Source organism: Pipistrellus kuhlii, unplaced genomic scaffold, assembly GCF_014108245.1.
Source record: "Pipistrellus kuhlii isolate mPipKuh1 unplaced genomic scaffold, mPipKuh1.p scaffold_m20_p_5, whole genome shotgun sequence".
Taxonomy (NCBI): Eukaryota; Metazoa; Chordata; class Mammalia; order Chiroptera; family Vespertilionidae; genus Pipistrellus; species Pipistrellus kuhlii.
Genome location: NW_023425551.1, coordinates 82,953,166 through 82,971,566, shown reverse-complemented (window position 1 = coordinate 82,971,566; position 18,401 = coordinate 82,953,166). Strand labels below are relative to the sequence as shown.

Below are 18,401 nucleotides of genomic sequence, written 5' to 3'. Positions count from 1 at the left end.
TGCCCGGATGCCGGGTCTGGGGTGGGACCCCTGGTGTTTCCGCTCTCTCAATGCCCATTCTGTGTGGGTTCCTGATTCTCTGTGGGTTCTTTCCTGCTGAGGACAATTCTCTTCCTGTCCCAGCCTGAGGTTGGGGGGCTGAGCCCAGGGCCCCAGTGGCTTGTGCCCCAGCTTCTGGGTGGAATGTCCTGGCCGCCCCAGGCCAGCCCAGGGGGTAAGGGTCAGGGTGAGCATTCCCTGAGCCCCTTTCTAACCTTTGCAGACCAGAGGGGGGAGGGCCGGACAAAGAGCCGCCTCTTCCCTGAAGGGAGGAATTTTGGTGGAGACAATAGGGCCCTGTCTGCCCCCGCAGAGGGGGCGGCGGCTGACTCAACTGTGCCCCCTCCCAGGCCCCGACAAATGTCATCGAGAAATGGGGTCAGTTTTCCCCTTGTGCCCCGGGTTGCCCCCTGCCCCTCTGTGATGACTTCCCTTCTTTCCTCAGCTGATCTTGCCTCTTCTCCCATGACCTGACCCCATGTGTTCTCTGCCACTCATTCCCTGCCCCCCCAGGTCTCCCGGTCAGTGTTGGCCTTAAGGGGGAGGCTGGGACCAGGGTACTGTAGTGTTACACAGCAAGTGGCCTCTGCTGATTCGGGGGGTCCAGAGAGAAGGGGCCTCAGGAAGTTGGGAAGATACTTCTCGGGGCCCTTTGCCGGGTGGGGAAAGTGGTGAGACTTGGACCCCATGAGCACACCAAGCTGGAGCTCCAGGGGGAGCCAGTGGGAGGGGGTGGGGTTGGGAGGGCTCTGTGGCCCGGCCCCTCCTCTCTGCAGCCCAGCCTGCCCACCAGTCGAGCCGCTGCTGCTGAGGCTGGTGGGCCTGACTCTCCCAGAGAGAGGAAAGGCAGGTGGGCAAGGGATGTCGATGGGGAAAGTGGGGGTCATTCAGGGCCTGAGTGAGTGTGAGTTGGGGTGCTGTCTGGTGAGGGGTGTGTGTGACGGTGTGGGGTTTGTGTGGAAGGAGGGAGGGTCTCGTGGGGAGTACCTAAGGTTTTGAAGGAGGACGATGAGGCGGAGAGGGCATGTTGGAGGTCAGAGGGTCATGGAGGGCAGAGTGTGAGGGGAGGGAGGTGGCCGGTGGGAGCCCGGCTGGTGCTAATGGAAGGGTGCTGCTAGGTACACGCCCCCGAGCCGGCATCCTGGTGACGGGTGCAAGCGAACACGAATGAACGTGCTGTCACCCTCACTTCCAGAGCCCGCGGTGGCTGGGGAGGGCGGGCGCCGGAGCAGGGAGCGGGCGGGCAGGCCGGCCTTCACCTCTCCTTCCTGCAGGCGGCAGTCTGGAGTCAGGAGCAGCATGGGGTCCCGGGCTGAGCGGTGCTCTCTCCTAAGCGGACTCTCCCTCCTCCTCCTCCTGGTGACAGGCGAAGGGTCCAAGGGTGGATCCCTCAGAGAGAGGTGACAACGGGGGGGGGGCGGGTGAGAGGTTCAGGAGACCTGGGTGGGGGCACAGGGGCCAGCGAAGTTTGGAATGGGGGTGAGGCTGTCAGCTGGAGGGAGGGCTGGGCCGGGGGCCTGGCCCGCTCAGCGCCCGCCTCCCCCGCACACGGTGCAGCCCGGGGGTGTGCTCCAAGCAGACGCTGGTGGTCCCGCTCCGCTACAACGAGTCCTACAGCCAGCCCGTGCACAAGCCCTACCTGACCCTGTGCCCCGGGAGGCGCGTCTGCAGCACCTACAGGTGAGGGCGGGAGCTGGGCCCCACGCACCCGCAGGACAGACCGGCAGGCCGGCTCCGACCGCGCCCTGTGCTCCAGGACCACGTACCGCGCGGCGTGGCGGGAGGTGCGGAGGGAGGTGCGGCAGACGCACGCCGTGTGCTGCCAGGGATGGAGGAAGCGGCATCCGGGGGCGCTCGCCTGCGAGGAAGGTGAGCTCCCTCCTGGGCCCCGGGGCGGGGGTGCGCCCGGGGGGGGGGGGGGCAGGGAGCCGAGCCAAAGCCCTTCCTGCCCGCAGCCATCTGCGCTAAGCCCTGCCTGAACGGCGGCGCCTGCGTGCGGCCCGACCGGTGCGAGTGCGCCCCCGGCTGGGGCGGGAGGCACTGCCACGTGGGTGAGTCGGATCGCCGCCCCCTCCCAGCCCCCCTCCGGGGCGCCCGGCCCTCCCAGCCCCCCCCCCCCCAGTCCCCTCAGCCCCCGCCCCCCTTTCCGTGCTAGACGTGGATGAATGCAGGGCCGGCGTCGCCCTCTGCTCGCACCGCTGCCTAAACACGGCGGGCAGCTTCGCCTGCGGCTGCCCCCGCGGCCTGGTGCTGGGCCCCGACGGGCGCACCTGCCTAGAGGGGCCCCCGGAGCCGCCGACCAGCGCCAGCGTCCTCAGCGTGGCGGGTGAGGGGGTATGGGGGCACAGGGTGCGGGGAGGGGGTATGGGGGCACAGGGTGCGGGGAGGGGGGATGGGGGCACAGGGTGCGGGGAGGGGGGATGGGGGCACAGGGTGCGGGGAGGGGGGATGGGGGCACAGGGTGCGGGGAGGGGGGCATGGGGGCACAGGGTGCGGGGAGGGGGGCATGGGGGCGGATGAGGGGGGAGGGGGGCACAGGGTGCGGGGAGGGGGGGAGGAGTGGGGACACAGGGTGCGGAGAGGGGGGATGGGGGTGGGGGAGGGGGGAGGGGGGCACAGGGTGCGGGGAGGGGGGGAGGAGTGGGGGCACAGGGGGCGGGGAGGGGGGATGGGGGCGGGGGGGGGGGGAGGGGGGCACAGGGTGCGGGGAGGGGGGGAGGAGTGGGGACACAGGGTGCGGAGAGGGGGGATGGGGGTGGGGGAGGGGGGTATGGGGGCACATGGTGTGGGGAGGGGGGGAGGAGTGGGGGCACAGGGTGCGGGGAGGGGGGATGGGGGCGGGTGAAGGGGGGCGGGGAGGGAAGATAGCGGGGGTGGGGCGGGGGGCACCGGCTGCGGGGCTCCGGTCACGCTCTCCTTCGTGCCAGTCCGGGAAGCGGAGCGGGAGGAGCGGGAGGAACGCGCCCTGAGGCGAGAGATCCTGGAGCTGCGTGGGCGCCTGGAGCAGCTGGAGCAGGTGAGCCAGGGCCCCGCCAGGGCCCCGGCAGAGCCCGTGGAGCTGGGCGCGCCCACCCCAAGCCCCGGGCTCTCCTTTGCAGTGGGCTGGGCAGGCCGGGGCCTGGGTCCGAGCCGTGCTGCCGGCGCCACCCGAAGACCTGCGGCCGGAGCAGGTGGCAGAGCTGTGGGGCCGGGGCGACAGGATAGACTCCCTCAGCGACCAGGTGCTGCTGCTGGAGGAGAGGCTGGGCGCCTGTGAGTCCTCTGTCCCCCCGCCCGCCCCGTCCCTTCCCGCTGTCTCCGCGGACCCACAGCCGCTGTCTCCTGTCGCTAACCAGGCTCCTGCGAGGACAACAGCCTGAGCCCAGGCCTCAAGGGGCGGCCGTGAGGACCCTCTGCAGAGCCGGCCCGATTTACACGGAAGCCGGACACATCCTCTGCGGCTCCCAGCTGGGGCGCTGCGGACAAGGCCACCTGCCGCCAAGGACCGAGTCTGGGACTCCCTCCGAGTGGGGACCTTCAACTCAACCAAGGCAGCTAGCGTCCAGATCTCGCTCAATCTTTATTCTTGGTTTCTTGCTGTTTTCCAGATAATAAAAACCAACATGAAAAACGGAGTCCCCCCCTCCTTTGCTCCCAGCCCCTCCCTGTTGTAGGCAGGTCTGGGATGGGAGGCGGGGAGGTAATGCCACAGGGAGGAAATGAAAACTGGCTCAAAGGGGAAACCTCCAAAGAAAGAGAAATAAATTAAGAGCCCTCCCCTCCACTCCAGCAGGGCCAGGGCTTCCCCAGCCCCGGAGCCCGGAGCCCGGGGCGGCCTGCAGCCACTCCCGTCTCTTCAGAATGTGCCAGGGCTGGGGGGAGGGGGGTAGAGGGCCGGCACGGGAACAGGGGAAGCAGAAATGTGAAGACCAAACTGGCACCCAGGAGTGTGCTCGGTCCTGGGCACCGGGCGGGCAGGAATGAGACCTTGGGGTGAGGAGTCCAGCCCACCGGCGGAGTCGCTGCGGAGGCAGGGGCAAGTCGCTGAGGAGTGTCCCAGGAGCCGGAGGTGTTCCAGGCACAGCATGGAGTCCTCCTCACAGACAACGAGTCCACGGAATCCACGGGCGTGGAGGTGGGGGACTTCCACGGAATGGAAGAGTCCACTGGCCAATGTCGGGGGCGGGGGACCAGAGAAGGAGGTCCACCCGGCAGGATGGAGTGCTCCCGCTGTGTGAGGTGAGCACTGGAGGGGGGCAGCTGTCCCAGGACTCATGGCCAGGAGGCGGGGTCAGAGTGGAGGCTGCACCGAGGCAAGAGAGTCCACGGGGAGCTGGGCAGGGGCCGACATTCGCTTCCGAAGCTGAAGACTCCCAGGAGGAGACGGAGCAGGGCGGGGGGACGAGGAAGAGGGCTTGATCCTGCTTCCGAACCCACTGGCTGGCAGGTGTGGGGCGGAGGGGACTCAGAGCCGGGCCTCGCCGACTCCGGGTTTCTTCAGATAGTCGCCACCACCCCTGCCATCGGTGGAGATTTCCCGGAAAATGGTGAGCATGGAATGCCGGACCCTGTCGGCCAGAGCTGGGACGTCATCTGGTGTCAGCCCTTCGGTGGGCACTGGGGGCAGCACCCGGACCTGACATCGCCCTGGGAGGGGAGGGAGGGGCAGTCAGGCCTGTCCCTGGCCTCTGCCCGCGGGTGGGCCATTTCTGCGCTCTCCTGCTGCCCTTCTCCTCAACCTTTTAGGGCTCTTCTCCGGGCGCGCCTGTTCCCGAGGCCTCCCTCCCGCACGGCCTTCCCCAAACCCCAGCCTGACTCCACCCTTCCACCCCTCTGTCTGGGTGTAGCACCCACTGCCGATTGCGCAGCCCGCACACAGGCCTTCTCTCTCCTGCCCACAGTAACCAACGCCTGTGGTGGCGCTTCAAATACTTCCTGGCAGTGATCGGTGGACACGCACGGTCCTGCCCGGAGTGGGGCGCGCGCACACACACACACACACACACACACGCACACACACATCCCTCTAGCCTCTCCGTGACCTTTCGGGTCCCCCCCCAGTCTGCTCAGAGCCTCACCCGACGTGAAGCGGCGCTCCTTTTTGCAGTAGAAGTCTTGGTAGGAGGACATGACGATGGGGACGATGGGGACCTGGGGAGGGAAAGGCCGTCAGCCGGGCTCCCCTCGGAGGCCCACGGCTCCGCGGGAGGAAGGGGTGGCGGGCGGGGCTCCGCAGAGGGGGCAGTCGTCACCTGGGCCTGCACTGCGAGGTGGAAGGCGCCGCGCTTGAAGGGCAGCATGGAGCCGTTGTGGTTTCTCGTGCCCTCGGGGAAAACCCAGACCCGCACCTGGGGGAAGACGGTCTGTGGAGGGCGGCCACGTGGTGCGGCTCCCTGAGCCCGCCCGTCCGCTATTTACGGCTGTTCCCCACACGCCCGCCCGCCCCCACGTGACTCACGTCCTGGGTGAGCAGGGTCTGGGCCACCTCAGACATGACGCTGATGGCGTCCCCGGTGCGCTTCCGGTCGATGAAGATGACGCCGGCCAGCCAGCAGGCCAGCCCGGCAGAGCCAGCCCACAGCAGCTCCCGCTTGGCGATGGGCACACAGCGGCCGGGTAGTACCTCCATCATCCCTGGGCGGGTGAGGGGAGCGTCAGGCGGAGGCGGCCACTGCACCCAGCCCATCGCTGTGCTACCAAGGCCCGGGGATAAGGGAGGGCGACGGCGGCAGGGCCAGGGACACCCAATGGAGGGAAGGGTGACGAAAGGCCCTGCACCCTGCTTATGTGGGAAAGACAGCCACGTCCCCGCTGAGGCAGGTGAGCACGTCCGAGGGGATTCTGGGGAAGCTACGGGAGAGAGCTCCGGGGGAGAGGAAGGGATGGCGGGAGGGAAGCTCCGGGAGAGGAAGGGATGGCGGGAGGGAAGCTCGGGGAGAGGAAGGGATGGCGGGAGGGAAGCTCCGGGAGAGGAAGGGATGGCGGGCGGGGAGGGGAGTTCCAGGAGGGGCTCACCAAGCAGGTCGAGGGAGCTCTGGTGGTTGGAGACCACGACGTAGGGCTGGGAGGGAGGGAAGTGGTGAGCCCCTCGGACCTCCACTCGGATCCCGTACAGGTACTTGATGTGGAGCAGCATCAGACGCAAGATCCTAGGGGTGTCAAGGCAGGCGGTCCCAGGGGGTCCACTGGCGTCCACCTGCACGCCCCGGCTCCCCTCTCCCGACATCTTTGCAATCCTGCCCCTCCTGTCCCCGGACTCTTTGGCTCTCCTGCACACCCACGTCCTCCCCACGCACTGCTCGCCTCCGACCCTTAGTTCCCTCACACCCAGCACCCCGGCCTCACTTCATGTTCTCGACGTTGCGTCCTCGCACGGCGCACACGGGGATGGCGAGCACGGCCAGGAAGAGGATCCAGCCGTTGTAGAAGGCCATCTTGAAGAAGTACTTGGCACTGGGGCTGCAGAACCACAGCGTGGGCAGCAGGAAGAGCAGCAGCAGGAAGAGCAGCAGCAGCACGGTCCATGCCCCCGGCCACAGGTCCATGCTGGTCACCTGCAGGGACGGCAAGGGACAGTGGCCTGGTTCCTGGAGGGCGGGGCGGTGAGGTGCAGAAGGCAGGAGACAAGATGGGGCTAGGGCTCCCGTCCAAACCCACTCAGGAAGCCCCGAGCAGGGGCAGTGGGAGCTCGAGACTGGTCCCCACCCCCTCTCTGAAGGCCCAGATATCTTCAGATGCACAGGGAGCGGAGACATGTGCACCCACAGGGGTGACAAGTGTGACACTGAAAGGACAACAGGAGAGCTGACACTAGTGGCTGGTAAGGTCTTACAAGGGCCTCCACCTGCGCTGTCTGCCCCAGCAGCCACCAGCCACCCTCGGCTGCTGAGCACTGCAGTGTGGCCTAGTGCAGACTGAGACGTCCTGGAAATGTAAAATGCACATCAGATCTCAAACACTTTGAGTGAAAAACAGAATGTAAAATGTCCCTTAATAACCTTTTACACTGATTACATTTTGCAATTACAAACTTTTGTGTTCAACAGATTAAAATTAATTTCATCCTGTTACTTTTTACCTTTTTCAATGTAGCTACCAAGAAATTAAAAATTACAGCCCTGCCGGCTGCTCAGTGGTTAGTGCCGGCCATGGGCCAAAGGGTCATGAGTGCGGTTTCCGGTCAGGGGCACGTGCCTTGGTTGCAGGTTTGATCTCTGGTTGGAGCATGTGCAGAGGGCAACCAATTGATGTGTCTCTCTCACATTGATGTTTCTCTCTCCCTCCCTCTCTCTCTCTCTCCTCTCCCCTTTCTCCTTCCTTTCCACTCTCTCTAAAAAAATAAATGGAAGCCGAAACCAGTTTGGCTCAGTGGCTAGAGCGTCGGTCTGCGGACTGAAGGGTCCCAGATTCGATTCTGGTCAGAACCATGTACCTTGGTTGTGGGCACATCTCCGGTAGGGGGTGTGCAGGAGGCGGCTGGTCGATGATTCTCTCTCATCCATGTTTCTAACTCTCTATCCCTCTCTCTTCCTATTTGTAAAAAAATCAATAAAAATGTAAAAAAATAATAAATGGAAAAAATATCCTCAGGTGAAGATTAAAAAGAAAAATTAAAGATTATATACGTGGCATGCGTTATATTTGTGTTAGACAGGGCTGGTTTACATATACTATACACTACGTTAAGCCACAAAGTTTACATGTTATAGGAAACAGGCCAGAAAAGTTCAGTAACTTACTTGAGAGGCACTTCCTAGCTTTAACCTAAGCAGCCGTGCCCCTCACCACTCAGCTCCCGCCATCTGTGTGCATCTTACCCAGGTGCACACAGCAGCCACAGCGAAAGTCTCCAACACCCACAGACATTCTCAAGGCTGGCTGACAAGAATGAAGGCTCTGTCACGCAGGCAACAGACACACAAGACGCCCGGCGCGCGCATACACACACACTCACACTCACACACACACACACACACACACACACTCACACTCCCATCAGGGACGGATGAAGGATGGGAATGCATACCTAGAATATCCCTCTCCACCCGCACGGCCTCCCATTCCAGATAAAGCCATTGACGGACCAGGAATCACTACACCCATCGATCCTACCTCCACCGACAGGCAAGCGAATCCCACCACTCCTTCCCGCCCTCCAGCAGCCTGGCCGGGCACGCACAGAGGGGAAGGCCTCACAGAGAGAGAAGAGGGCAGAGTACAAGGGACATCACGCCACTTCCCTGGAAGAGGAAGACGGACGGGCGCCCAGGACCTGCCTCCTGGGCTCTTCCTTCTTCCTCCCCGCAGCTGTCCCACTGTGGGGGCAGGGTCCCAGTTCCAAAAAACGGAGTTCCAGTAAATACTGTCACGGCCAAAGACATTCCCTCCCAGGACAGGAAGGCTGTGCTCAAAGGCCAGCCCAGGCCCAGAGCGAAGGCAGCAGGCCGTGGAGGAGAGGAGATGCCAGCTCTGGAATGGCAGCCTCAGCGCCCCCAGCCCACGCCCCTGCGAGTGTGGACAGGGGTTTCTCAGCGGGACTTTTGCAACAGGCTCCCAACCCTTCAATCCTCCTCCTGTTCAATCCCTCCTCCTCTTCAATCCCCCTTCCACGGGGCAACCAGATTCTGTCACACACAGCTGGGCCTTTTCCTGTCCTGCCTAAAGGCCCTTCTGGACAAGTTGACTTCTGCTTACTTCTTGGACACACGCCCACAAACGCCTTTTCCTCCGAACTGATTTTCTTCAGCTCCTCACACGCCAGGACGTTCCAGGCTTCTGCCTTTTGGCTGGGATGCCTTCCACCCCGTCACTGCCTCCCTCAGCTGTGCCGTGAGCTGGAGGTCTTTCTGAAGCCTGCGAGGCCTGACTTCTCTTTACCCTTTGATCCTAATCACTGGTTCTCAAAGGTTGGAAATGCAACTTGTTGGACTTCACCCCAGATCTCCTGGTCAGAAGCCCTGGGTGCTGGGCCCATTGATCTGTGCTTGAGCAGGCCTTCCCGGTGAGCGTGAGAACCACTCACCTTCAACCGCGGCCCCTGCTCACTGCCTGCTCCCTCGCTAGTCTGGAAGCAGCTTGAGGACAGCCACTCTGTCTTATCCCCGATGCCCGGGCCAGGAGGAGGCAGAGAAGGCACTCATAAACATTGCTGAACACACCATGAGCCTGAGCATGAGTAAGCTAGCTACCCTCCTGAGGATGTTAGCTATGAAAAGAAGTCACCGAGAAAGCAGTGGGCACACCAAGCCATGTGACACCCGGCCACAATGAAAGCACAGAGTGGCAACCATCAGGATGGCACATACCATCACACACACACACACACACACACACACACGAGAGAAACATCCAGAATGGGGATTAACATGCCACGGGAAAGATGCTGCTGTCACCAAATACATGCCAACAGTGCAGAGCGGGGACAGATGATGTGCACAGCAGGGCTGACTGGGGCGACACAGCTCCACGGACCACGCACACAGCCCCCAGAGAGATCATGTGCAGGAAGCGACACAGGCCAGAGAAGGCAGCAGGTAAGGCACCTGGACGTGGCTCTTTGGGGAGATGGAGGCCCCGTTACCCTCTAATATGCATAGTAATATTACAAGATCCTCTCTGGAGCAGGAATACCCAAGATTGATAAACACAACAGAGCGCCAAATGGGTTAACGAGCACTGACTCCCAAAACATAATGCCAGTAAAATTAAGAAATAATTAATAGTATGTGTGACCATAGCATGTTGGACATGTCAAATCAGCACAACATATGAAGGAGCACGATATGTGTAAAGTAAACCCTGACAGGGAAAATATACACAGCAAAGAGGCCAACCGGATTATGAAAGGAGCGTGTGCTCGTCAGGTTAGCCATGGATCCCACACATGAAGACCGCTGCATATGATGGGAACACGGACGGCACATGTGAGCCCCCCAAAACAAGGTATAATCTCTACATGCCCAAGTTTATGTGCAAGAAACATGAAGCCAATAATAGATGCAATATGTACATGAAAACTCACACCTGAACATGTGGAGACTAGACGTGAGACATGAACTAAGATGAGAATGGGCAATTCTGACAGGAAATAACAGCACTTCTTCACAGCCCGCGGGGAGCACGGGACAACCTAGCTGCACACAAGCCATACAGTGCACGGTACACATTCAACCCAGAAACACCCGGGTCCGAGGGGAGCAGCGGAAAAGCCAGGGGAGCAAGAGGCCCTGCGCCTGATGGGAGACCAGTCTGAGGGCATTCCTGGGAAGCAAATTCTGCTGAGGGAGGGAGGGCCATAGCATAGCGGCCTCCTCCCAGCCCCAACCCTCCAAGAATCAAGTGGGGCCAAAGGGCAAGGAAAGGAATTGGGATTGGGGAGCGCAGGAATTCCCTGCCCAGGACTCCCTGTCCACACCCTTCCCACGACTCGCAGCGCCTCCAATTCTCCCTCTTCCATCCTTCCTCCCCCTCAGGTCCCCCCTCCCTTCCCCCAGAAACCCTCTCCCCCTGCGGCTCTCCTCTTCCCAGCAACCCTCTCCCAGCCCCATCCTCTCCTCCCGGTGCCTCCGGCACCCCCTCCCCTCCCCTCCCTTCCTGCCCCCACCTCAGTGGGGAGGGGAGCCTGGGGGGCCGGCCCCCTCCCCGGCCAGGCTGCGGCAGCGGAGGCGGCGGGCGGCTGTGTCTCTGCCTCGTTCGGGGTGTCGGCGCCAAGGGGGCGACGGGCTTGGGGGTATCCTAGCCCCGGCCGGTGGAGGGGAGGCGAGAGTGGGAGGCAGGGCCCATGGCGGCAGGAATGGTGGGGGCTGGCCCCCAGCTCCCTCCCACCCTTCCTGCTGTCTCCGAGGGCTGGGTTGCTGCTGCCGCTATCCCCCCACCCCCGACGCCGCCGGTTTCCGGGGCCGGAAAGGAAGTGGGGGGCGGTGATGGGCGGCCTGTTTTGCCAATCGCCTCCCAGGCACCCGGGCGTCTCCTCCCGCTAGCGGCCCCGCGGCGGGCTGGGCCGGGCCTGCAGCGCATCCTCCTCCATCACCTCCTCGGCGGCGTCCCCGCGGGCTGCGCTCGCCCCTTCTCCCGTCCGCGGCTCTCCTCCACCCTCCCCGGTGCCGCCTTCCTCCGCGGCCCCCGGCTGCAGCCCGTTCCCGCAGCTCCTCTCCGAGGCCCCTTCTGGTCCCCATTCAATTCCAAAGATTCATGACGGACCTAGACGCCGAGCCCGAGCCTCCCCCGTCCCTCAGGGCTCCATCCTCTGGCCTCACCTCACCCGGCCCCCAGCGGGGTCTCTTTGTCCCCTCCCTCCTCCCCCTCCCCGCTCCCTCCTCCCGCCGCCCTCTTCCCGGGGGAGGGCCCGCCTCCCCGCGCCGCCGCCTCAGCTCTCGGGCCTCCGTCTCCCCGCGCAGCCGGGCGCACCTATCTTCACTCGGGACCGGGCACTGGGCTGCTTTTGGAGGCGGGGGATGCTGGTTTCCTCTGGGACAGGCACGCCTCCTCAACTCTGAAGGCGTGTGTGAGCGCGGCGCCCAGCCCGTGCCCCGCAGTCCCTTTACCAGGATCATCCTATCTGCCTCCTCCTCGGTCTCCGCCGCCCGCCGCGCTTATCAGGCGCCCGCCGCCCCGCCCCGCCGAGCGGCCCGCACGCCCGGAGGACGACGCCCAGGCCTGGCGCCCGGGTTTCCGAAACCCGCTCCCCGGGCCGCCCTGAGGGTCACTGACTGCGGAACAAAGGCCCCGGGAGGCCCGCGGCCCGGCATCTCCCACGGCGGGCGGGGCGGGCCCAGGTCGCCTTCAGGGGCGCCCGGCCCCGCAGCCGCTCCGAAGGGGACTGGGCGCCTCGCCGCGGAGGCCGAGGCCGGGGCGGGCCAGCGGTCTGCCGCCCTTTACACAGGGTCTGGCTTCGGTTCTGCCCCGGGGGACCTACAGGGCGGGCCGAGTCCAGCCGCGGGAGGCCGTTAACACCAGCGCCGCGGGTCGAGGCTCGCACCATCCCGGCGTCGGGCTAAGGCCGGCTCCCCATTCTTCACTGAGAGGGAGGGGCGGCCCCAAGTTTTGTTCCCTACGTCACCGAAGGAGGCCGGAGCCATTTTGAACCCTGCGACCCCCGTTTTGCCCTTTTTCCTGAGCTCTTCGCCGTCTCTCCCGATCTCGGCCAATTAGGGGCGGAGGAAACGGGCCAATCGGGCGAGGGATGCCGCAGCCCGAGCAGTCGGAGGAGGCTGAGCCGAATCCTTTGGACCCGAACCCAGCCAATTGTAGAGCAGTCGCCATGACGACGAGATAGAGGTGCAGGGCGGGCCCGCAGAAAGCTCAGCGCTCCCGGGATTGGTCCACCCCTTCCCGCCGCCTGCTGCGCACGCGCACTGCCTAATCACCAGTTTCCGTCGAGCCCAGCCAGTCAATTGCCGTGGAGTCATACGCTCCAAAGTCCAATAGGAGTCCGGACCTTCTGAGAAAGAGGAAGGAAAGGAAAGCAAGGGCAGTCCCGAACCAATTGCTTCTGGCCTTTGGACATGACTGGCAGCCACCCACACCAATAAAGCTTCCCTTGGCCCGGCGGCGGGCGAATGGCAGAGCACGCCAGCGACGGCGACTGCATGAGCCAATAGTCATAGGGCAAGGGCAGGCCGCGCAAACCTCTTCCTCCCCCGCCTCCGGACCAATCCTTTATGGCGCATCCTGAGTGATTGGCAGGCACTCAGACCAATCGCGATGAAAACACCTTTAGGCCTCCCCAATGATCGTGAGCGGGAGGCGGTCTCTTGTTTGTTGGCTTGTATTTGTGTGTTTGCGGGGACTTAAGGGTTTGTGGGGGCGAAACCGAACGGGCCATGGCAGCAGCGGAGGAGGAGGATGGGGGCCCCGAAGGGCCAAACTGCGAGCGGGGCGGGGCGGGCGCCACCTTCGAATGTAATATATGTCTGGAGACGGCTCGGGAGGCTGTGATCAGTATGTGTGGCCACCTGTACTGGTGAGAAGCGGGCAGCGGGCGAGAGGAGTGGGGCTCACCTCCGCACGGGCGGGCTGGGGGCGGGGGATCACAAATCACACGGATAATCGGAGGGCACCTCCCCATAGATGAGCCCGGAGGAGGGAGCGTACGTCTTTCCGGGTGTGTGGGGGGCTCATCTGTACGACCAGACTGAAAAGCAGAGGCGCAGGAGCTAGGAGCGGGAGCGAGTGGTGTGATCTGGAGAAACGGGGCGAGGGTGGAGCGCACATCTGTATAGGGGAGACCCGAGCCTCTTTACCCCAGATAAGAGAGGGGTCGTAGCTATGCAGGTGGAAACGCATTAGACCCAACGGGTAGGAGAGGCATTGGTTGAGTGGGGGAGACTAGGGAATGTGGGACCACATTCCGGCGAGCTATGTCAGGGGCGGGCTGGTATGCCCTGGGGACAAGGGCACTTGGAGGGACAGCGTGAGAGGTTGGAGGGTTGTGGCAACAGGGACTTCATGTGCCTGGGAGAGAGGAAAAGGAGTGGGGCGGGTGGGGCGAATTAGGTTTGGGTTGGGGAGTGATGGGTGTGGGCAAGGATGGGGCTGGGACTGAAAGAGATCTGGAAAGGGGTAGTTGAAAACTAAGTCAAAGGGAGAAGGGAGGGGGTGAGTGTGTGTGGGGTGGCGGGGGGGGATGAAACTTTGCGTTGGAAGATTAGAAAAGCAGGAAGGCCTCGCTGGCTGGCACGGCAGAGGGGGCAGACCATACGAAGAGAAACAGCCGGTGATGCTTGGGAATTGGGGGCGAGATGGGGCTCGGAGGTCGGGTCTGTGACTCCTTCCTGTAGCTAGTTTGACCTTTTTTTTCCCCCCATCCAGTTGGCCCTGTCTTCATCAGGTGCGTACTCAGAAGAGATGACGAGGGAAATGGGAGGTCTGAGGAGCTGGCGGACCTGCTGCATACTGGAAACCACTTCATTTTCCCCCCAGTGGCTGGAGACGCGGCCAGAGCGGCAGGAGTGCCCAGTGTGTAAAGCTGGCATCAGCAGAGAGAAGGTGGTCCCCCTTTACGGGCGGGGGAGCCAGAAGCCCCAGGATCCCAGGTGAGAGGGGGCGGGTGCCAGGGAAGGCGGGAGGGTGTGGAAGCAGAGGGACATTTCATGTTGATGTCCCTCTCTCCTTCCTCAGGTTGAAAACGCCCCCCCGCCCCCAGGGCCAGCGACCAGCTCCGGAGAGCAGAGGGGTGAGTCTGGTCTGACGGGTCCCTTCCTTGCCAAAGCCTCAGGCAGCTCACCCGGCTCCCTCTGCCCCCGCAGGGCTTCCAGCCGTTCGGCGATCCCGGGGCCTTTCACTTCTCGTTCGGCGTGGGCGCCTTTCCCTTCGGATTTTTCACCACCGTCTTCAACGCCCACGACCCATTCCGCCGCGGTGCAGGTGCGAGCCATCCTAGCCCCTGCCGGGGAGCCCCAAGCCCTCCCGCCCGCCCGCCCCCCCCCCCCCTCCCGGAGAGGGTGCTCTGCCTCAGCCTCCTTTCTCCTCCAGGTGCGGATCTGGGACAGGGCCACCCGGCCTCCAGCTGGCAGGACTCTCTCTTCCTGTTTCTCGCCATTTTCTTCTTTTTCTGGCTGCTCAGTATTTGAGCCGTGTCTCCTTTCTGCCCACCTCCAGCCAGAGGAGAATCAGTATTGGGGTCCCCGCTGACCCTTCCTCACGCCTGGGCCCTCGCCCAGCCCCTCCACTTCCGTGGGCCACTCTCCGGGCGGGGTGGGGAGCGCGCTGCCCGCGGGGCCCCGGGTGGACGGGGGACGGAGGGGCGGCCGGACAGAGGGGCCGCCTGGGGCCGCTCTCACTGCACCTCCGCGCAGCCCCTCCAGCGCGGGGAGAGGGACTGAAGAGAAGGTCTGTTTCTCCTCTTCCCTCATCCCGTGCGTCCCCCGTTTCTTTGATTTGATTTTGAAAGGTGGGCAAGGCTCCCTCTGACTCTCCCTGACCTCCCCCTTGATTTAATTTAATTTCCTCTCCCCAGGACCTACTGTGGGTTCTGACTAAGTGCTCCCCCTCCTGACTCCTTTATCACACGTTCAATAAACAAGATTATTGATGGGAACTCTGCCCGCCTTTGTCCTTCCTCCCCTCCGTCCCAGGCGGACAACCCCACTTTGAGTGAGTGTGGTGTGGTGGGGACGTTCTCAGGGCAGTATGGGTGAGCGTGTCTCTCTCTCTCTCACACACACACACACACACACACACACACACACACAGGCAAAGGGAGCAAGGTTACGCGGGGTGTTTACTCATCGCTGTTTGTGGCAGGCTCTGGTTGTGAAAGGACGTGAGGCGAGGTGAGTGGAGGTTAGACAGGGAGAAATGGTCTGGGGCCAAAACAGTGTGGGGAACAGAAAAGGGAGTGAGGGAAGGGGTGGCCGGGGGCCCCTCAAGGCCCTCCTGCACTGCCCTCGACTGCATCGGGCTCCTGGGACTGGTTGAGCTCTGCACGCTCCTCCTCCTCCTCCTCCTGGTTGTCCGGGGCCTTCCTGGGGAGGAGGGGAGCGCTCTGCATGGGGCCTGGCCCTCCCCCCGCCTCACCCACCGCCTGGACGCCCAAGCCCCCAAGCCCCCGTGCCCAGCTTCTCCACTCACCTCTCCTCTCCTCGGCGGCGGCGCCTTTGCCACACGATGACCCCAATGAGCAGGGCGGCTGCCCCCAGGCCTCCCAGGATGCCCAGGGCCAGGGCTATGGTTCCCAGCCCAGGCCCTCCCACAGAGCCTGTGGGGAAATGGGAGGGGTGAGGCCCAGCCCCCACTGTTGACCATCCCCCACTCACATTGGGGTCCGTCTTCCTCTGACCTCCAGCCCCTCACCTGCGGCAGGCCCCTCCTCGCCCGTTTCTGGAAGACAAAGTTGGAGCATCAGAAAGGAAGGCGGCAGGCCGCGAGGGGACCATCAAGTGGGTGTTTCCTTGTTTTAGCTCCGAGTGGGGAGAGGACAGGGCTGCCCTCTTGGTGGGGTCTGGGGTGGCCGAGGCCGGGTGTGGGTGAACGGGGTGGCATGGGGTGGCTCTTGGGGACAGTGCCAGACGGAGCAGTAATGGTCTCCTCACCGATGAGGCTGATGCTGACAGCACGGCTCTCCTGGGGCCCGTGGCTGGGGTGGGTGGCCACACAGCTGTAGACTCCTTGATCTTGAGGCCCTACCTCAGGGAGGAGCAGCACTGGGCTGGGGGGATGGGGTAGGGGGGTGCCCTGGGTAGGGGGAGGGGGACAGGAGGCCATTACACATCCCATCTCCTGTCTGGGTCCACATCCTCAGGCACCCTTCTTCCCAGCTCCCTGGGCTCCCTGCCCTCCCAGTTGCCAGTTAGGCCTCTCTCCTCCCAGCCCCTCCCCACGACACTCACGTCCTTGACCCAGTGGATTTGAGGAGGGGGCTGGGCGGAGGCCTCACAGGTCAGGGTCACAGTGCCACCGGGAGCTACTGCTCCGCCTTCCGGCTCCACCACCAGTTGGACCTGCGGCCCCGGCTCCGGGGCTGGGCGGGGGAGGCAGCGTTACACGGCTGTGCGGGCCCGTGGCCACACCTCCGAAGCACTCACCCACCTGCGGGCTCGCCCTGGACGCTGAGCTGGAGGGGGGCTGTGTGCAGGGCTCTGCGCCGGGGCCGGCCGGGGCGGAAGCTGCAGGAGAAGGTGGGGCGGGGCGCTGCCCCCTGCGCTGGGGTCACCGTCAGCTCTGACTGCAGCGTGAAAAGCCCTGTCTCGGGGTGTCTCCTGCTCTCTTCCTTCACGGACACGCCTGAGGGGGAGGGAGAAGGCGCGGTGGCCCTCAGTGTGCGGGGCGGGACCAGGAGAAAGGCAGCTAGCAGGGAAACAGACTCACCTTTGCCATCGGGCACCAGGGGTTTCCCATCTAAGTGCCAGCTGAGAGTCCCTGCGGGGTAGCCCCCCTCGGACACACACGTCCCCACCTGGGGAAAGAGTGACCTCATCAGCCGGAACCGGTGTGGCTCAGTGGATAGAGCGTCGGCCTGCGGACTGGAAGGTCCCAGGTTCGATTCCGGTCAAGGGCATGTACATTGGTTGCTGGCACATCCCCAGTAGGGGGTGTGCAGGAGGCAGCTGATGGATGATTCTCTCTCATCGACGTTTATAGCTCTCTGTCCCTCTCCTTTCCTCTCTGTGGGAAATTAATAAAATATATTTTTTAAAAAGTGACCTCATCACCTTTGAAAGTGAGACGCCATACCCGCACCCAGCCGCCCGGCTGTCCGCCCCGCTCTCTCCTCCCCTTTCCTCCCACTACCTTGTTGGGGACGCCGGCCTGGAGCTCAGAGGCGGGGTCCACGATCTCGGGCTTCCCGGGGATCTCTGCGGGGGGAAACCCAATCAAAGCTGGGCGTTGAAGACCCTCCACTGCCAGGGAGGCGGGCAGCGCACACTGGGTGGAAGGCTCTCCTGGAAGGAGGCCTGGGGAAGGAGGGCCGGAGCCTTACGGTAGACTCGGACTTGGTAGTTGGACTTGATCTCCTTTCCTTTGCGGCTCACCGCCCGGCACCGGAAAGTCCCCTCGTCGGGGACCCCCACCGCCGGCAGGAGGAGGGAGCCGTTGGGGAGGACTCGAGCCACGCTGTCCCAGGAGCCTCCCTGGGGAGACAGGACCTTCCAGGCCTCCGTCCTGCCTGTGTGCTGGGGACAGAGAGGCCCGGCTAGCGCCAGCCCTCCGGGGAGGGCTCGGGGGGTGGGTGGGAGGCTGCCCCGGAGCCCCACTCACCAGTCTCCATTCCAGCTGCTGGGGTGGCTTCCGGGGAGCACCCTTACAGCGGAGCACCAGCGGCTTCCCGATCGCGGCCGTGACGTTCTGACAGCCCGCCACGGCCCCTGCCCCTGGGAGACAGCAGCAGGTAGAGGGGCTGGAGGGGGCGGCTGGCAAACCTGGCACGGGGGCGAGGGCGCTGGAGGGGCGTGGGGGTCCGGGGAGACTGGGAGGGCCGAGTGCCTCCCACAGGCGGGGGCAGTGGCTCACCCCACAGACTGAGGGCCAGCACCCAGGCTCCGGCCACAGCCCCTGCCACCATCCTGCCTCCCGTCCAGGCTCCTGGCTCCGTCTGCCTCTCACTGCTGTGGCCTCTGCCCTAGGTGGGGCCTGTACCCGCTCCCCTGCCCCCTCTCCTGGTCCTGACCTGGCACCGGGAATGCTAGGAATTTGTGACTCTCGGCTAAGAGTCCTTCAGATAGATGCTAGAAGGGTGATCACCCCACCCTGGCGCTGCCACATCTGTGGGGGTGGGGCGTGCATCTTCTAGGGTCTCAGGCCCTCAGGCCCCAACCTGACCACCTGAGGCCGTGGTGGCCACCGGAGCCATCTGCGGACACGGCTCCAGGCCAACGGTTCCGGCCAGGCTGTCCCCCACGCAGGAGGCCCGGCTGAGACATGGGGCCTGGGTGCGGAGGGCAAGG

The 18,401-nt window shown here is 63.9% G+C and overlaps 4 protein-coding genes across 10 annotated transcripts; 2 read left to right on the top strand and 2 right to left on the bottom strand.

Annotated features, from left to right (window-relative positions):
- Nucleotides 1-59: 59 nt before the first annotated feature.
- EGFL8 (EGF like domain multiple 8) lies at nt 60-3,653 on the top strand. The gene is made up of 9 exons (XM_036413404.2): nt 60-889; nt 1,314-1,439; nt 1,597-1,719; nt 1,796-1,908; nt 1,995-2,090; nt 2,195-2,365; nt 2,967-3,055; nt 3,138-3,291; nt 3,375-3,653. Exons 2-9 carry the CDS (start codon nt 1,339-1,341, stop codon nt 3,422-3,424), a joined length of 897 nt encoding a protein of 298 aa, XP_036269297.1. The 5' UTR covers nt 60-889; nt 1,314-1,338; the 3' UTR covers nt 3,425-3,653.
- AGPAT1 (1-acylglycerol-3-phosphate O-acyltransferase 1) lies at nt 3,580-12,118 on the bottom strand. Of its 3 annotated transcripts, none has more exons than XM_045573138.1 (7): nt 11,933-12,118; nt 6,364-6,572; nt 6,034-6,167; nt 5,477-5,652; nt 5,271-5,366; nt 5,097-5,169; nt 3,580-4,665 (listed from the first exon to the last, which is right to left on the bottom strand). In XM_045573138.1, the coding sequence occupies exons 1-7, from the start codon at nt 11,996-11,998 to the stop codon at nt 4,484-4,486; spliced, it is 936 nt and encodes a 311-aa protein (XP_045429094.1). In that variant the 5' UTR covers nt 11,999-12,118; the 3' UTR covers nt 3,580-4,483. The 3 variants fall into 3 exon arrangements, with proteins under 3 accessions (XP_045429094.1, XP_045429095.1, XP_036269298.1); XM_045573139.1 differs by lacking the exon at nt 11,933-12,118 and adding an exon at nt 11,562-11,650; XM_036413405.2 differs by lacking the exon at nt 11,933-12,118 and adding an exon at nt 10,622-10,908.
- Nucleotides 12,119-12,724: 606 nt separating this feature from the next.
- Nucleotides 12,725-15,051, top strand: RNF5 (ring finger protein 5). 3 transcript variants are annotated; one of them, XM_036413406.2, is made up of 6 exons: nt 12,725-12,979; nt 13,828-13,846; nt 13,939-14,051; nt 14,137-14,191; nt 14,265-14,382; nt 14,491-15,051. In XM_036413406.2, the coding sequence occupies exons 1-6, from the start codon at nt 12,840-12,842 to the stop codon at nt 14,586-14,588; spliced, it is 543 nt and encodes a 180-aa protein (XP_036269299.1). In that variant the 5' UTR covers nt 12,725-12,839; the 3' UTR covers nt 14,589-15,051. The 3 variants fall into 3 exon arrangements, with proteins under 3 accessions (XP_036269299.1, XP_036269300.1, XP_045429096.1); XM_036413407.2 differs by lacking the exon at nt 13,828-13,846 and having other exon boundaries at nt 12,841-12,979; XM_045573140.1 differs by lacking the exon at nt 13,828-13,846 and having other exon boundaries at nt 12,844-12,979; nt 13,847-14,051.
- Nucleotides 15,052-15,171: 120 nt separating this feature from the next.
- On the bottom strand, nt 15,172-18,373 carry AGER (advanced glycosylation end-product specific receptor). 3 transcript variants are annotated; one of them, XM_045573136.1, is made up of 11 exons: nt 17,968-18,373; nt 17,716-17,822; nt 17,438-17,630; nt 17,248-17,312; nt 16,825-16,912; nt 16,546-16,740; nt 16,347-16,477; nt 16,050-16,191; nt 15,811-15,837; nt 15,589-15,715; nt 15,176-15,482 (listed from the first exon to the last, which is right to left on the bottom strand). In XM_045573136.1, exons 1-11 carry the CDS (start codon nt 18,017-18,019, stop codon nt 15,383-15,385), a joined length of 1,227 nt encoding a protein of 408 aa, XP_045429092.1. In that variant the 5' UTR covers nt 18,020-18,373; the 3' UTR covers nt 15,176-15,382. The 3 variants fall into 3 exon arrangements, with proteins under 3 accessions (XP_045429093.1, XP_045429092.1, XP_045429091.1); XM_045573135.1 differs by having other exon boundaries at nt 15,178-15,482; nt 17,716-17,828; XM_045573137.1 differs by lacking the exon at nt 16,546-16,740 and having other exon boundaries at nt 15,172-15,482; nt 17,716-17,828.
- Nucleotides 18,374-18,401: the final 28 nt, after the last annotated feature.

What these genes read in the sequence shown, in the direction of transcription:
- EGFL8 (XM_036413404.2), top strand. Translation starts at nt 1,339, where the DNA reads ATGGGGTCCCGGGCTGAGCGGTGCTCTCTCCTAAGCGGACTCTCCCTC. An exon ending in CGCGTCTGCAGCACCTACAG is followed by an intron (nt 1,720 to 1,795) that starts GTGAGGGCGGGA and finishes CCTGTGCTCCAG; the next exon opens with GACCACGTACCGCGCGGCGT. An exon ending in GGCGCTCGCCTGCGAGGAAG is followed by an intron (nt 1,909 to 1,994) that starts GTGAGCTCCCTC and finishes TCCTGCCCGCAG; the next exon opens with CCATCTGCGCTAAGCCCTGC.
- AGPAT1 (XM_045573138.1), bottom strand. Translation starts at nt 11,998, where the DNA reads ATGGTGCGAGCCTCGACCCGCGGCGCTGGTGTTAACGGCCTCCCGCGG. An exon ending in ACCTCGCAGTGCAGGCCCAG is followed by an intron (nt 5,170 to 5,270) that starts GTGACGACTGCC and finishes TTCCCTCCCCAG; the next exon opens with GTCCCCATCGTCCCCATCGT. An exon ending in GGAGCGCCGCTTCACGTCGG is followed by an intron (nt 4,666 to 5,096) that starts GTGAGGCTCTGA and finishes CTCCCCTCCCAG; the next exon opens with GGCGATGTCAGGTCCGGGTG.
- RNF5 (XM_036413406.2), top strand. Translation starts at nt 12,840, where the DNA reads ATGGCAGCAGCGGAGGAGGAGGATGGGGGCCCCGAAGGGCCAAACTGC. An exon ending in CAGAAGCCCCAGGATCCCAG is followed by an intron (nt 14,052 to 14,136) that starts GTGAGAGGGGGC and finishes CTCCTTCCTCAG; the next exon opens with GTTGAAAACGCCCCCCCGCC. An exon ending in CAGCTCCGGAGAGCAGAGGG is followed by an intron (nt 14,192 to 14,264) that starts GTGAGTCTGGTC and finishes CTGCCCCCGCAG; the next exon opens with GGCTTCCAGCCGTTCGGCGA.
- AGER (XM_045573135.1), bottom strand. Translation starts at nt 18,019, where the DNA reads ATGGTGGCAGGGGCTGTGGCCGGAGCCTGGGTGCTGGCCCTCAGTCTG. An exon ending in AAATCCACTGGGTCAAGGAC is followed by an intron (nt 16,192 to 16,346) that starts GTGAGTGTCGTG and finishes CCCCCTACCCAG; the next exon opens with GGCACCCCCCTACCCCATCC. An exon ending in CGAGGAGGGGCCTGCCGCAG is followed by an intron (nt 15,716 to 15,810) that starts GTGAGGGGCTGG and finishes ATTTCCCCACAG; the next exon opens with GCTCTGTGGGAGGGCCTGGG.